General features: G+C 55.5%; 1 protein-coding gene across 2 annotated transcripts in view; it reads right to left on the bottom strand.

The window, feature by feature from the left end:
- SLCO2B1 (solute carrier organic anion transporter family member 2B1) overlaps positions 1-14,705 on the bottom strand; it is a 50,662-nt gene extending 35,957 nt beyond the window's left edge. Inside the window, exons 1-3 of one of the 2 annotated variants that reach the window (XM_087433457.1) lie at positions 14,383-14,705; positions 1,881-2,011; positions 471-608 (exon numbers count right to left, since the gene is read on the bottom strand). In XM_087433457.1, the coding sequence (XP_087289583.1) occupies positions 471-608; positions 1,881-2,011; positions 14,383-14,413 (300 nt within the window). In that variant the 5' untranslated portion in view covers positions 14,414-14,705. The remainder of the gene's footprint in view (positions 1-470; positions 609-1,880; positions 2,012-14,382) is intronic. The other variant, XM_004434002.3, reaches the window with a different exon arrangement.
- Between the last annotated feature and the right edge of the window lie 233 nt (positions 14,706-14,938).

The following is a 14,938-nucleotide window of genomic DNA, read 5'->3' as shown; positions in this document are numbered from 1 at the left end:
AAGTTCTGAAAGTTCTGCCTTTGATCTAACGTAAACCTCTCTCACTGCTGTTGAGGGGACTCCCTCTGATTTCCCCCAAGACAGGCCACAGCCAGGTGCCTGAAAAGGTAAAGGAACCAAAGGGAGAGTAGGTGGCTGTGAGGACCCTGGCCAGATCTAACATCCCCCACCTCCCTCAACAGAGTGCCCCCCAGGGCAGGAGCGCCAATGCTCTATCTATCGGCACAGGGAGGGGAGAGCTCCTCCGGACCTGTCCTAACACATGGCTGGTCAGCTTCTTGGCCAGGACACTGGCTGCAGAAGGATCCGGGCTAAGGAGGTATGGGGGAAGGAGCTGTGATGGGGGAAGGAGCTGTGATGGGGGTTACCTGAGGGCACTGGGACGGGAAGGATGGTGTGAGAGGAGGATGGGGAGAGGTGGGTGCCAGTCTCCCTCAACGTCCCCCCCATGGCTGCGCCCCGGCCAGTACCTCATTGAAGGCGGCCAGCAGCCCCGAGGTCTGACTGGAGAGGCCGAAGCGCTTCTCCACGGTGGAGATGGAGCTCTTGAGATAGCCGGAGATCATGAGCTGTGCCAGCTGCAGCAGGCTGTGGCACAGGACGAAGAACTGTCCGAGGGGCCGCAGGGATGGCAGCGGGCAGAGGGACAGGGAGGCAGGCAGGGAGACAGAGATGGGGTTGGGGAAAGAGAGCGCGTGTGAGGCCATGAGAGGAGCAAGGAATAGAGATGGAGAAACAGAGTCAGAGGAGACAGACACACAGGAGGAGAGAGAGTAAGGAAGGGAGAGTCAAGAACAAGACGAGAGAGAAAGAGAGAGAGAGAGAGAGACACAGAGAGAGAAAGAGACAGAGAGAGAGAGAGAGACAGAGAGACAGAGAGAGAGGAGAGAGAGAAAGAGAGAGGAGAGACAGAGGGGGAGAGAGGGAGAGAGAGTGTTATTGGAGCAGCCCATGGCTTCTCACACAGGCCTAAAAGCTAGAAAAGCTGTCCTGGGTACACTTGGGGGCCTGGGGGCTACCCGAGACCCACATGACGGAGAGTAGGTTCTTCATGGGGGTGAGAATGGTAGGAGCCCCCTCTGACCCTCAGAGCCCCCCTGGGCTAGACTAGACCTCCCTCCCTACTCCATTCTGCCCCCTTCTCCAGGAAGCTCTCCCAGATCCTATCCTCCCCCACCCCCACCCCATCTTCTCCTAGAGCTCCCTGGGAGACCCCTTGCACACACGGAATCCCCAGGCTGCCCACCCCACCCCACCCCACCCAGCCCCACCCCAAACATCCCTGCCTGCCTGTAGTCCTCCTAAAAAACTGGCAGAATTCCTAAGAGAAGAAAAACTTGCTTCAAAGAATTAAAAAATATGGTGTTTACGCCAGAGCTTAACAACATTTACTCTGTTCTTCTGGGTCTCGGTTTGCTTACCTGTCCCACGAGGACGATGTCCCCACCTCCCAGGGTTACTGTGAGAATTAAATAAGATCATGTGGGAACAGCACCTGGCCCAGGGCCTGGCACCCAGTGGATGCCTTGATGTTTAGGGCTGCCCGTGGTAGAACCAGAACTCCCAGTATTAATACAGGTTCAGGATCACTGGGGTCCTTCTCTTTCCCTCCATGGACATAGGAGGCAAGGAGACTGGTCCCCCACTGCCCACAGGGCAGCCCCTCTTTCCTTTCTGGAAGGAGAAAACATGTGCTAAACATCTTCCATGTGCCAGAAACCAAGCTATGTCCTTTGATCCTCACAGCCACCCACTCTACAGATGAGGAAACCGAGGCTCAGAGAAAGGCAGCAACTTGCTTGGTGTCACACAGCCAGTAAGTGGCAGAGCCTGTTCTGCTGGGGTTGAATGGCCCTGCCCCTGCCAGACCCCAGAGGTACCTTGATGTTGTGGAACACACTTGGCCGCAAGTCCTGAGGGTCTGGGCTGGGTTTGCCTCCAGGTGTATCTTCCGTGCCCATCATGGCCTTGGTGTCCTTGTCTGGCATCTGAGGCTCCTCACCCACCGGCCCTGCGGGACAGCCAGCCAGGGGGTGAGAGTGGAGGTGGAATCCCAGAGCATGGTCCTGACCCAGGTAGCCCAAGGCGTTTCAGGGGTTGGGGAGAACCTGAGTCAAAGCACCGTCCGCCATCCTGAGTCCCAGAGTCTAGAAGGGTCCTTCCCAAGAGAGTGTGTGCTCCATGTGCCCACGCTGGCCAGAGCCTAATGGGGACCACCTATTTCACACCTCCCTCTGTTCCTTCATTGGAGGGAGAAGCTGCTGATCCATCACACAACCTTCGAGCAGCAGCCCCAGGGGTAGGGATGCATGGCCTGAGCCTGCCTCGGGCCTATGGCTGTGAGACATCTGTGCTCCTGGAGGCTGAGTCTGGGTCTGTCTGGCTCAGTCTAGGATCAGAGGTCTGGGGCCAGGGGCAGGGTCGAGGCTTGGTCCATAGTCAGGCATAAAGCCTTTTCCCGGGGGTAGTTGCCAACTGCCCCACAGGGCACCACCCTGCGTGTAATCACAGAACTGACCAGCCCAACCCCCAAATCGTACTGTCAAACCATGGTGCTGGTTAGTGCGGAAAGGGATCTCAGAGGTCATTCCATTCAACCCCTGCCCTAGACAAACTGAAACCCCAAGCGGGGCCATGACTCAGGAGGCAGAGCTGTGGTAGAACTTGAACTCTTGGCCCCAATTACGCATGCCCGGTTTCTCCTATGGTAACCATGGTAACCACGTCACTATGCCACTCACTGTAGGGGGAGGAAAGCTGAGCCCCTTCAGAGGCGGCTCCCAGGGACTCCTGACGCTTAATCTCAGCAAGGAGCCCGGCAGTCCGGCCTTGGGAGTCTCCATCCCTCCACTTAAATGGGAACCACCTGCACCTCCTGGCAGCTCCAGCCTCCTTGGCCTTCCTCCCCTCCTGGGGCCCCACTTCCTGCGGAAGCCTTCTCCATTGTTTTATATGCCTCTCAACCTGGCAGGAGTTTCCCCTCATTCAATTAGCTCCTTCTGGAGCCTGAAAACTGACCTGAGGACACCTCTGACCCAGGGAGCGGGGCTGGGGACCCTCACCTCGTCTCCAGACCTGGAAGGCAAACTCAGCGAGGGGGCTACAGAGGCCTGGAACCTCTGCAAGTGAAGGTTTTGTGCTCCTCACATAAGGTACCTGGGAGCCTGAGGAATTTTTTTTAGTTGAGATATAATGCACATACCATAAAATCCACTCTTCTTAAGTATACAGTTCAGTGGTTTTTAATATATCCAAAAAGTTATACACCATCACCACTATCTAGTTCCAGAACATTTTCATCACTCCAGTAGGAAATCCCATACCCATTAGCAGTCACTCCCCGTTCCTCCCTCCCCCAGGTCCTGGCAATCGCTAATCTGTTTTCTGGCTCTCTGGGTTTGCCTATTCTGGATATTTCATATAAATTCATAAGAATCAAGTCCGACAATATGTGACCTTTGTGTCTGGCTTCTCTCACTTAGTGTAATGTTTTCAAGGTTCATCCATGTGGTAGCATGTATCAGTACTTCATTCCTTTTTATGGCTGAATAATCCACTGTAGGGATATATAAATATACATCTCCATATATATATCACATTTTGTTTATCCATTCATCCGTTGATGGACATTTGAGTTGTTTCAGGTATTATGAGTATTCATATACGAATTTTTGTGTAGACATACATTCTCAGTTCTCTTGGGTATACAGCCAGGAGCGGAATTCCTGGATCATATGGTAACTCTGTGTTTAACTTTTTGAGGAACTGCTGAACTGTTTTCCAAAGTGGCTACACCATTTTATACTCCCACCAGCAATACATGATGTCCAATTTCTCCACATTCTTGCTAATACTCACTATTGTCTATCTTTTTGATTATAGTCATCAGAGTGACTGTGCAGTGACATCTCATTTGGTTTTGATTTGCGTTTCCCTAATAACTAATGACGTTGAGCACGTTTTCATGTGCTTATTGGCCATTTGTATATCTTCTGTGGGGAAATGTCTATTCAAATAGCTTGAGGAATTTGACTGAGGAAATGGAAGTGTGTGTGGCTGGGGAGGAGTCCCTTTTGGGGGCATAAACATTCAGAGGAAACAAGGAGATACTGAAACAAAAGTGACACCCATCAGAGAGGAGATTGGCCTAGCAAAGGGGAAGGGGTTGGGCTAGTGAAGGGCAGTGGGAGGAACTCTGTGGAGGTCACTTTGAAGGAGAAGAGGAGGTGAGGGAGTTCCAAGCAAACCCAGAGGAGACTGACGGGACCAAACTGAGCCCCAGGTCCCCTCGCCATCAGAGACGGATCACCTATTGTAGCACAGATGCCGGGCTACATGCTCTATACGTGGGTGAGCCTTTCCATGCACACTCTACATGCCCGTGACCTCTCCACAACTCTGTCTTTGGTGCTTTTATCATCCCTGTGCTTTGAATGAGAACGCCGAGGTCCAGAGGTAACTAGCGGTGCTGGCTGACATTGGTACAGGTTAACCCAGGTGTTCACCCCAACATCACTCCATGCTCCTTACTCAGGTTTGGTGAGGGGAAGAAGCACAATGCTCCTCTCTGTCTTGGCCCAACCAAACCTAGCCAGGTCACCTGGAGGGCAGCAGTGCCCACCCACCTAGGGGACAGGCCAGCCAGATGATGCGGCTGGAGCTGAGGCTGGGAGGGCAGCAGTCACCGACCCGGATCCCCAGCTCTGAAAGAAACCCAGGGCATGGATGAGGGAGGGGGACAGAAGGTCAGTGGACCAGCTCAGAACCTTCTACCTGCCCAGTCCTCAGCCTCAGCCTCTGGGTGGAGGAGGGAAGCCCGGGCCCCACCCCCCTGGGCTCTGAGAGCAGCCATCAGTCAGCGCTTTGGGTGGTCAGTCGGTCACTGAATGGGGCTGGTTAGGCAGGTTGTCAGTTCTATCCAGCCCTTCCTGTGGGCTGAGGCCTCTACTGAGGGGCTGACAGCAAACAGTCTGACTCCTTGATTGAGGATAGAACTCCCTCTGGAAGGAGGGTCCTGAGTCCAGCGCTGTGTGTCCTCTCCACATGACGCCCATCCTGTGAAGCCTTTGTCAGAGGCTGGCCCTGACAGGAGAGGCGGCCACTGTGGGAGTCAACCGGGGCCAGAATGGCCTGTGGGAGTGAGAGGAGGGGCAGGGAGCCAGGCCCCAGGAAAAAATCCCAGCGCCTTTCTCTCCTAAGCGAGCAAGCAAGTTTTAGGGCCCCAGGTAGGCCAGGTGGTTCCAAGGGCTGGGGGCCCACAGCTCCAGAGCTGGCAGGCAAGAGGTCTGTGTGCCTGTCAGTGGGTTACGTGGCTAGTCATTCACACAGGCACGCACATGTCCATCAGCTGGTAAGTTGCTGGTCCGGCTGCCTTTCAGGAGACCTGTCTGTCAGGGCCATTAGGTGGCCACCTGCCTTGCAGCTGCTCAACAAGCCGCCCAGTCACCCTGAAAGTCTGTCAGCCAGAGACCTTGATTACCAGTCCAGTCAGAGACTCTGGAGGTCTGCAAGGCAGAGGGTCTGCCTCCAGCTACCCCCTCCATGGGCAGGAATCGGTGTTCTTCACCCAGCTGATGGGATGACGAGGGCCAAGGTTTCAGAGAGCAGCCGGACAGGGAGGGCCGCCTTTCTCTGCCTGTTCTTTGCTGGAAAGGCTTGGGTCCTGCCTCCTCCAGCTGCAAACAGCAAATCCCAGGCAGCTGTGGGGCTGAGTGTAGGTTTCAAAGTCCTCAGACCTGAGTCTGAACCCCAGCCCCATCACCTGCTGTGTGAGCCTGGACATGCCCCTCCGTCTTTTTGAGGCTGTTGCCTCATCTGTAAGGTGAGGATACAGCATCTAGCTCAAGGAGGGAAGGCAGCTAGGGCGCCCGGCCCAGGCACACGGTAGGCCCCGCTGAGGACCATTGCCCTCCCCTCCCCTGAGAACCTTCAAGCATCTCTGAGGCTACAAAGCCCAACTGAACCCACTCCCTTCCACGCACACCTGGCTCCTCCAAGTTAACGCCTCCCTCTGACAGCACCATCCTTCCGAGTCTGGATTATCTCTCTCCCTCTCATCCAAGCCCCAGTCAAGCACAAGTCCCGAGGGCCTGGACCCCTTCCCTCCATGCACAGTCACTAGCTTTGGAGGCAATTGCCCGGGTTTGAATGCCCCCAGCTGCAATCCCACTGCGTGGCCTTAGACCAGTGGCCCGTTCCTTCCTCACCTACAATACAGGGATGATAATCCTCACTTCCCAGGGCAGAAAGCCCCTGAGAACCAGAACTCCACCCACTGTCAGCCCAGACACTCAAAGCCCCAAATCACACCTTACCGTCTACATTAACTTGACTTGGCAGTTCCACTGTCTTCCTTAGGGTTTTTTCTTTTTACTCTTCCCAGACTGACCAACCCAAGCAAATGGCTTGATTGTTCGTACAGGAGCTTCCTGAAAGATGGATCGCTCTTCAAGAGAAACCATCAACAGAGTGTGCGCCCTCAGATTCTTTGACTCTCTCCCCGCAAAACCCTCCCATTGCTGTTTCCACCAAGAAATCTGGACTATTGGATCATGATTCTTACCCAATCCTAATCAAGCCTCCCTCACCCACCTCCCTCACCTCACTGAAGGGCCAGCCTTAAAACAAACTCCCAATTCTCAAGAAATAGTGACCTTTCCTCCCTGCACTGAGACACTGCCAAAGCTTTGAAAAGTGGTGTTGCCCTTTATCGCAGTAAACAATACTTTGTCTTGTCAACAGGCTGTGTCAATAACGTCTGGGGAACCAGCACGGACACAATGCATAGTAGGTGTGCGATGAACGGTGTATTCTTCCCCATCAGCCTGCCAGTCTTTCTGTCAGCTGTCTGTCCTTCCACAAACACCCCACCTGCCTCCGTACTTGCTTTGTGACAGCAAGGAGCACTGCCACATCTAGAACCTGAGAATCCGGAGAAAGTTCAACCCCGGAGGGCTGGGAAGGTCAGGGGGCTGGGAGACCCAGCTCTCTGGCTCAGCCTCACCCCCTACAGGAAGTGGCCCAGATAGAGGAGTTTGTCCTGGGGGCTACCACAGACTGAGCAACACTCTGCCATGCTGGGCGCACTCACCAGTCCTGCTAGCAACCCTTTGAGGTTGCTGCTGTGACTCCACGACAGTTGAGGAAACTGAGGCGCAGAGAGAGGAAGTGACTTATCCAGGGTCCACAGTCTGATAAATGGCAAAGCCTGGGCTGGAACCCAGATCTGTCTGATTTCTGGGCCTCCAACAGCAACCACAAAATGGCGGCTGCAACGATGGCCTTAGAACAAATGAAAATTAATCCCCATGTAACCACTGCTTCTTCTGGCCTGGCTTCCCTCCTGTGAATTATCAAAGATGGTTGTGTGGGGACAATCTGCCATTCTACCAGCTGATTCTTTAGCTAGTCAGTCAGTCAGTCAGTTCATTGTTCAGTCGGCACCCCCCTCTGATGGCCTCAGAGAACGCTGTGGGGACAAGGTTGGAAAGAGAAATGTGCCAAGGACATGTGGCCCCCAGTCCGGGGGACCTGAGTGTGGTGGGAATTCAGGACTCAGAACCAAGGCCCAGATTTGAACTTTCAAGAGGGATGTGCTGAGAATTGTCGAGAGAGCCTGAGAGAGTTCTCACATCTTGAGGGTGGAGGAGGAGCGCTTGGACCAAGGAGGGGCAAGGCAGCGACACTTTCTCTCCAGAGTGTTCCAGCCTGTCCCTCAACAGAGGGAGCAAGATCTGGGATCACTTAGACCTGATATGCCTTTGGGCCGGCAATTAGACCTCTCTGAGCTTCTGCAAAATAGGAATAATAAGCCTCTCTTCTCAGGCTTGCCTGAGTCACACAGGATAATGTCCTTTGTCAACTCCAAGACGCCTCACAAGTGTCAGTTTTGTCAGCCTTTGCCCCAAACTCACCAGGGAGCGAGTCTATTTCCAGGTCTGGCCACCAGGCCTCAGAATAACTTGCTTTCCCTCCTGTGGGAGACTCAGCCCTAGCATGACTCTCTCCTCTCCTCCTGACCCCTGAAGCACACAGACTCCTCTGGATGCCTCCCTCTGCTCTCTTGTTCCCCCTCGCCACCCCGTCTCCACCGTGTCACCACCAAATGCATTCCAAGGCTTTTTTGGTTTTTTTTTTTCTAATAATTTCCCTGTGCAAGAGAAGGAAAGGCCTCTCCCCCATACCCGCCACCATACCCACTTTGCCAAGGCCATCAAAGGATAGAATATAAGGCAGAGATCGAACATAAGGCAGAGGTTACAACTGGGAGGCCCTGGCCAGAGTTCCCAGGTGCAGCTGCGTGGGCTGTGCACCATGGGCAAATGGCACCTCTGGAGTTGTACAGTGCCTGGCAGTCCTGCCTGGGGGCACGTCTGACTCCGAGACATTTTGTTGGGCTTGCACAATGCTGGCTAGCTGAGTGTTTTTAAGTTAGTTGCCAGCATTTAAAAATCAGGAAATTTCACGTAAAACCCCAGATTTTTGTTTTTTCCTGAAAGATTAGCAACACTAGGCCCACATTCCCACATGGTAACACTCAGCTGGTCCAAGATGCTGGCCTGCAGGTGGCAATTTGCCCCGTTGGAACCTCTTTAGGGATGCCCCCCTGGCCCGCTTCACGGACCCTTTGCACCTGCCTGTGGGCTTCCCCGTCTGCGACCCCACAGCAACACTGGGCCTGAGGAGTCCACTGAACAGGAAGCCAGGGCCGGGTTAACCCTCCGAGGGGTGAGGAAACGGGGCCAGAGAGGGCCATGACTTGCCCAGAGTCACCACAGCAGGGATAGAGCTGGTCTCTGCTGGTTTAAGAGTGAGAATGGAGACTGGCTCCACACGCTGACAGCTCCTCGAGGCAGGCTGCTGGGGCCCAGAGGCAAGCAGCCCCGGTCCCTGCCCTCGGGGAGCTCCCAGTGTGTGTGTGTGTGTGTGTGTGTGTGTGTGTGTGTGTGTGTTAGATGTTGGGGCAAACATCTAACACAAAGTCACAATGACATGTGCTCACTGCGTGACACAAGGAGTTTCAAGACTATAGCAACACAGTGAAGTCCTAGCCTAGATTGAAAAGTTCTGGCAGGCTTCCTGGAGGAAGAAACATCAGAGAGAAGGGCAGAAGTATGAAAGCGCCGAGACTGCTCAGGCAGCAAATAGTCTGGCAAGGCTGGAGCACTGGGGTCAAGGTGGGGAGGTAAGGGGGAGCGGTTGGAGGGGCCAGGAGCCTTGAGTGCTGGGCTGGGCTTCGTCTGAGCCCAGTGATAAGGTCCGATTCGGCCTCCTGGGAAGACCTCCGTGCCTACGGGGGGAGAGTGGAGAAGTCAGGCTGTAGGCACGGACCAGGGAGAAGGCAGGAGTGGGGTCTGGGGGGGCAAGTGATAATGGGGCGTGGTGGCACCAGGGATGGAAAGTAATGAGCCAATATACCACAATGGGGAAGTGGGATAGACAGGGCTTCGTGGAAAATCGGCTGTGGAGAGTGCAGGAGGCCGAGGGGTCCTGGGGGCAGGGGAGCAGGGGGTGGGGAGAGGCGCAGCTTTCTCTCTGGGCGTCCCACCATCGAGGGCCAGGATTGTAGGGTGGTGGTGAGGTCAGCCTTGGACGTGGTGAGTTTGGAGTGGCGGGCGGGCACCCAGGGGGAGATGCCTAGGAGGCTGTGGGCTCCAGGAGAGCCCGTGAGAGGACATGGGCTGGACCCTGACCTCTGGGCTTCTGGGAGGCACGTGTGGAGAGAAGGAAACAGAAGCCGCCAGTGGGCAAACTAGCCCAGCGAGAGGCCCCACCATGAGCCCCAGCTGAGGAGAACAGAGCAAAAGGAGGAGCCCACCTGGAACTGTGTTCAGATACCAAGGGGTGGGGGGGCGCAGTGTTACAAAGGATACACGATGTTTCTGGAAAACCCACCAGTCTCCAGCACTAACACACCTGCGGCCCGAGCCTGGGAAGGGAGATATTCCCAGCAGCAGGTATTGGGCAATCCGTCCCTCACATCGGTGGCAGATACCTCTCTCTGGAGGTGTTGGGGTGGAGGAGGCCAGCCTCAGCATGGCCAACCCCTGCCCTCAGCCCTTCCTGCCTCCTGGATTGCCCTGGCTCCCTTGGCCTGCCAGTCTCCCTGCTGGGCTCCTGTGGCCCTTGCCCGCTGTCTCTACCTCCATAAACTGGACCCCCACCCAGGCCAGTTCCCTCAGCCCTTTCTCTGGGCCACAGGGCTGGTCACTCTCCTGCATTATTTATGTCCCCCTTTTGTCTGCCTGATTAGACAGTGAACTCCCCCCGGCATAGGCTGCCCTGTCGTGTGTCCTGATGGACCATGTCAGGTCCCCACTTAAAACCCTCTAGGTCAGAAGACTTTGGATTCAAATATTTGTTTTGCCATATTGTAGCTGTGTGACCTTTGCCAGCTGATTTAACCTCTTTGAGCCTTAGTTTCCTTCTCTGGTGAAGGAAGAGTGCTGTCTCACAGTGTTTTTGGTAGGATTAAAGGAAAATGCCCTGCCCAGTACACTTTAGTCCTCAACGATGGCTAGCCCACCTCCCTCGCCCCCCAGACACCTCAAGGAGGTCAAGGCCACCCCTGCTGAACATTATTCTCTGGCCCCAGTAGATGCTTGCCATTCCCCAAATTCATCCTGTTCCTTTCCACCCTCAGCCTTTGCACTTGCTGTTCTCTCAGCCTGGAGTGTCCTTCCTTCCAGCAGCAAACCACTTCTTGTCTTTCAAGGCCTGACCCAGCTTAAAACCATGTTGTGGAACCAAGCTAATGGGAATGAGGGAGAAGAGAAGGTGGGGTGTGGGGTCTGTGGGTGGGCAGGGGGTGTGTGCTGCAGGGTGGGGGCCCTGAGTGCTCGCAGTGTGGCCTGGCGGGGCTTCTGGAGGGGGGAGAGGAAAGGTAGGAAGGGGGGTCTCCATGTTGGGCTTGGCTGTCGTCTCTGGGAAATTCCTCTGGCAGGACTCTGGGGTAGTCTGTTGGAAGGAAAATAGTGTGCTTGAGGTCCAGCTGTTGCAGGCCTCCCAACTGTTGCTTCTCCAGGGAAATGTGTGCGGGGTGGAGGAGGAGGCGAAGCACTTTCTGGTGGTTTCCAAGCTGGGTCAGGGACCCTGTGCTGGGACTTTCTGTTCCGGTTCTCGCTCCAGCTACCCCATCTAGACCCAAGATGACCCTAAAAAAATGATGAGGACATGGGGGAAGGGTGAGCCCTGAGCCCATAGGGAATCCAGCCCAGTGTCCTTAGGCCTAAAACGTGGAGCCCGAGGCTCAGAGAGAGGCGGCATTGGCCCAGGCCACACTGCCTCCCCCAACCACTAGTTCAGCTCACCTCTCCGTGCTCACATTTACTCCCTAAGGGCCCCGTTGTGCCCCACTTCCTCGCTCCATATCAAGGGCTTTCAAAAGAGGTGGAGGGAGGGAGGGAATGTCATGGGGAGAGTGGAGAGGAAGGAGGACAGCTTATGTAGCCAATACCCGGCCTCTGCCCAGCCTGTCTGAGTCCTGGGGCCTCAGGAGGGGATCAAATCAAGCCCTACTCCCAGGAGCTCCCTGTCTGGTGAGGCGGGCATTGTTCTCCATCATTTCAAGCATTAGTGCTTAGGGCTCTGGGCTGCAGCCCCTGAGGGGTGGCAGGACCAAGTTTACTTCTTCCCCACCGCCAGGGTGCAGCTGAGGCCCAGGTTGGCACCCTGGAGATAGCCAAGCCCCCCTAACACTGATGGGGAGACCCGGCCCTGCCCCGACAGACAGGCCTCTGCTCCACGGCTCCCTCTAGAGAGCGAAGACAGAGCTTCTCAGTACAGGAAGGGACCAAGTGACGGCCTTGGCTGACCTGTCCATTTACTGCACAGCTGGAGAAAGTGAGTCCCAGGAAGGGACAGAAGCAGACTGGGCATGTGGTGCCTGGCGCTCGATTGTGGGATCTAGGCAAGCTCACCATCTGCTTCGCAGCAGCCTGAGATCTGGCCCAGCAGGCAAGGCCCAGTCTGGGAGGAAATAACTCCCCCTCACCCTGCCCACTCTCCAGTCACTAGCACTCAGAGAACAGCTCACTTTTGTCTGGAACCAGTGGAGAAGCCCCCAAGGTGGGTGGTGGCTCACCAGTGTGAGATCCGTGGCAGGGAAGACGAAGCCCCGAGAGCAATGGCACAGAGAGGAAAGAGCTTTGGCGTCATGCAGACCTGGATTCTGGCCTCCACTCTGCTGCTTGTTTGCTGGGTGACCTTAGGCAAGTCGCTTGCCCTCTCTGAGCATGTTTCCTCGCTTTTTAAAAAGGGTGAGAGCACGTCACTGCATTCTCCTAAAGCCAGTGATGTGGAGCTGAAATTTGAACCTAGGACCGCTGGTTCTTTCCCTTGCCCCACCTATCTGTCCTGGATCCGCTCACATTTGAACCCAGAAGGGCTAGAGAGAACAACAGAGACAACACTGGCAGCAAGGAGGGATGAACTAGGAAGAGGGGGTCAAACAGCATATGGACGAGAGGTGACTTCCAGCTGGGAGAATCCGTCTGGAAGGCTTCCTGGAAGAGTTGGTGTTTGGAAGAGTTGGAAAACAGGGTCAATTTCACTGGAATGGGAAGCACCAGTGGGCAGGTGCTTTCCTGGTGGAGGTAAAGCTGAGCAAAGGTGCTAAGATGGGAAATCAGCTTCTCAGAATCACCAAATTGGAATGGGAATAGCCTGGGGAGATCAGTTTCCCCAGCCCCTCCCCCACAGACAGAGAAGCTCTGTCTGCTGCCTAATGGCATGTGGGGAGTTGGTGGTGGGGCTCGGCTGAGAGCCAGATCTGACTGCCCCTGGGCTGGGACAGCTGGCCCTTCTCCCTAGGGTGTGGATGGGGGAGTGAGCTGGGCCCAGGACTCTTCCCAGGCTCCAGGATCTGTATCCTGCCCCATTGCACCCCCACATTCCTCAGTGTGCCCTCAGACCAGAAAGAGAGCATGGGGGAAACCTGGCTGCAGCTCAGGTCAGGACTCAGGAAGCGAGGCCAGAGGTGGCTTCTGGTGGCCCAGTGGGCAGACGCTGGGGTCAGCCTCCTGCTGTATGTATGGGGGGTTGGGGGGACAGCTAGAGAATTTTCCAGAGCTGAGCCCTGCAGAGGTCGGAATAACAGTCTTCAGAGGAGGTGGCTGGGGGGCAGGTGCAGTACAACCAAAGTCTAGTTTTTTCCATCCCCATAGGATCACTAACCCTCCCATGGATCACCAACCCTCCCATCCTGCAGCCAGCCAAGGCTGATTGGGAATTTGGTTTGTCAGTGGCCCTTCTCCAAACCAACTCACCCAAACCTGATCTCATTGTCATCTCTCCTGTGAGGCCCCCAGAGGAAGCATCCACCCCCACCCTTCCTGCCATGTCACTGTCCCCAAGCCGTGGCTGCAACACAGCCGTGTCTGCCTGCTCCACCCATGAAGCCCTGACTGCCGCGCTCCCGGGAGCAAGTCCGGCCTTGCCTGAGTGGTGTGAGGCTAACACAGCCAGGGGAGGCCAGGCAGCTGGCGGAGGCCAGAGGTGACTGCCGCAGGGTGTCCAGCCCGGAAGGCCACTCTGTCTAAATACCCTTTGTTTCTTCCACTTCCCTCCTCCTGCCCAAGAAATGCTCAGCTGGACGCTCCGTTCCCAGAACCACCCCGCCCTCTCCACATGGGGCTTCGGCCAAGCTCCAGGCCTGGCTCCTAAGGGCTTCAGGACATTTCCCCTCCCATCTCCTCCACTTCCCACTGGCCGGGCCGACACATGCGCATAGGTCTCTCTGATTTCACTTCTCTACTGTGCTGATCTTTCTGATTCTCAGTCTGTCTGTCTGTCTCTCTCCTGCATCTGTCTGTCGGTTCTCTCTCTCACTGTCTCTGCTTCTCTTTATTTCTCCCGGTCCTTTCTGCAGCCCTCTGTCTGGGGCTGCTCTCCGTCCCTTTCCCTGCAGGCTCCTGCAGACACCTGTTGCTCTTCGTCTTCTCGCTCTGTCTCCAACCTTCTGTCCAGGCCTTTGTCTGACTCTGCATGTCTCTGGACTTGCTCTGTCTCTGACTACTCTTCTCTCTATCTCTGTTTTCCCCTGCTGTGTCTGTCTCTATCTTTGCCGGCTTCAGAGAGGGGGAACAGAGCTTGATGAGGGGCTCAGGGGGCCACCCTTTCCGTTGCCCTCTCTGTCTCTCTGTCTCATGAGGCAGGTTGGGCTGGATTCTTGCCTCTAGCTGAGTAAACAGCATCTCTTCCTGCCCCTCCCGTCATTCACTCATTCATTCAACACACCTTCACTAGGTCCAGCCATATGCCTGGCTGTGTGTAAGGAACTGCAAGCCCCCCACCCGACCCCAGCACACCCATTTTGGCTCTACAGCCTCACCCTCCACCCTGGGAGCATGGTCCCCAGACTCCCTCCCAATGCACCTTCCTTACTTTGTCCGGACTTACATATCCTGGGTCCCATGACCGCCGGGTGCAGTGAGTTCCAGCCCCTATTTCAGTTTCAAGAGAGGAACTTAGCAGGAGAGAGGGAGTGAGGCCTTATCAGGGGCTCCTGGCGACAGCAGCTGTGAGCCACAGCAGGGCTGCTGTGGAGGCTCCACGCACTGGGCTGATGCCTCTCGGGCCACACTGGACAGCAGCCGCCTCTTCCAGGTATGGGTTAGGAAGTCCTGCTAAACTTGACCCCACTCTCCAAGTGCCTGTGTCCCTCGATCACTTGTTCCTTCCCTCTCCCTGAGTCCCTCTGGTCTCTGGCTGGGGCAGCCCAGGGCAGAGTTGAGTAGGAGGCTGGGCTTGTTTAGATCCAGCCCCTCTGATGGGTGGAGGCTGCTGTCTCACCTCCCCTCAACCAGTTCCCTTCTAGTCTCTTGGCTCAGCATTTCCTTTGGATATTTTTCCCTCTCTGTTGGCTGGGGAGAGGTGGGGGCAAAGGAAATGTTGATGAACCTCTCCATGCCCCGGGGTCATTCAGGCCTGATTCTCTAGT

Source organism: Ceratotherium simum, chromosome 7, assembly GCF_057802395.1.
Source record: "Ceratotherium simum simum isolate JZ-2026a chromosome 7, ASM5780239v1, whole genome shotgun sequence".
NCBI lineage: Eukaryota > Metazoa > Chordata > Mammalia > Perissodactyla > Rhinocerotidae > Ceratotherium > Ceratotherium simum.
Note: the sequence above shows the minus strand (reverse complement) of the source record. Positions and strands in the feature narration are given on the sequence as shown.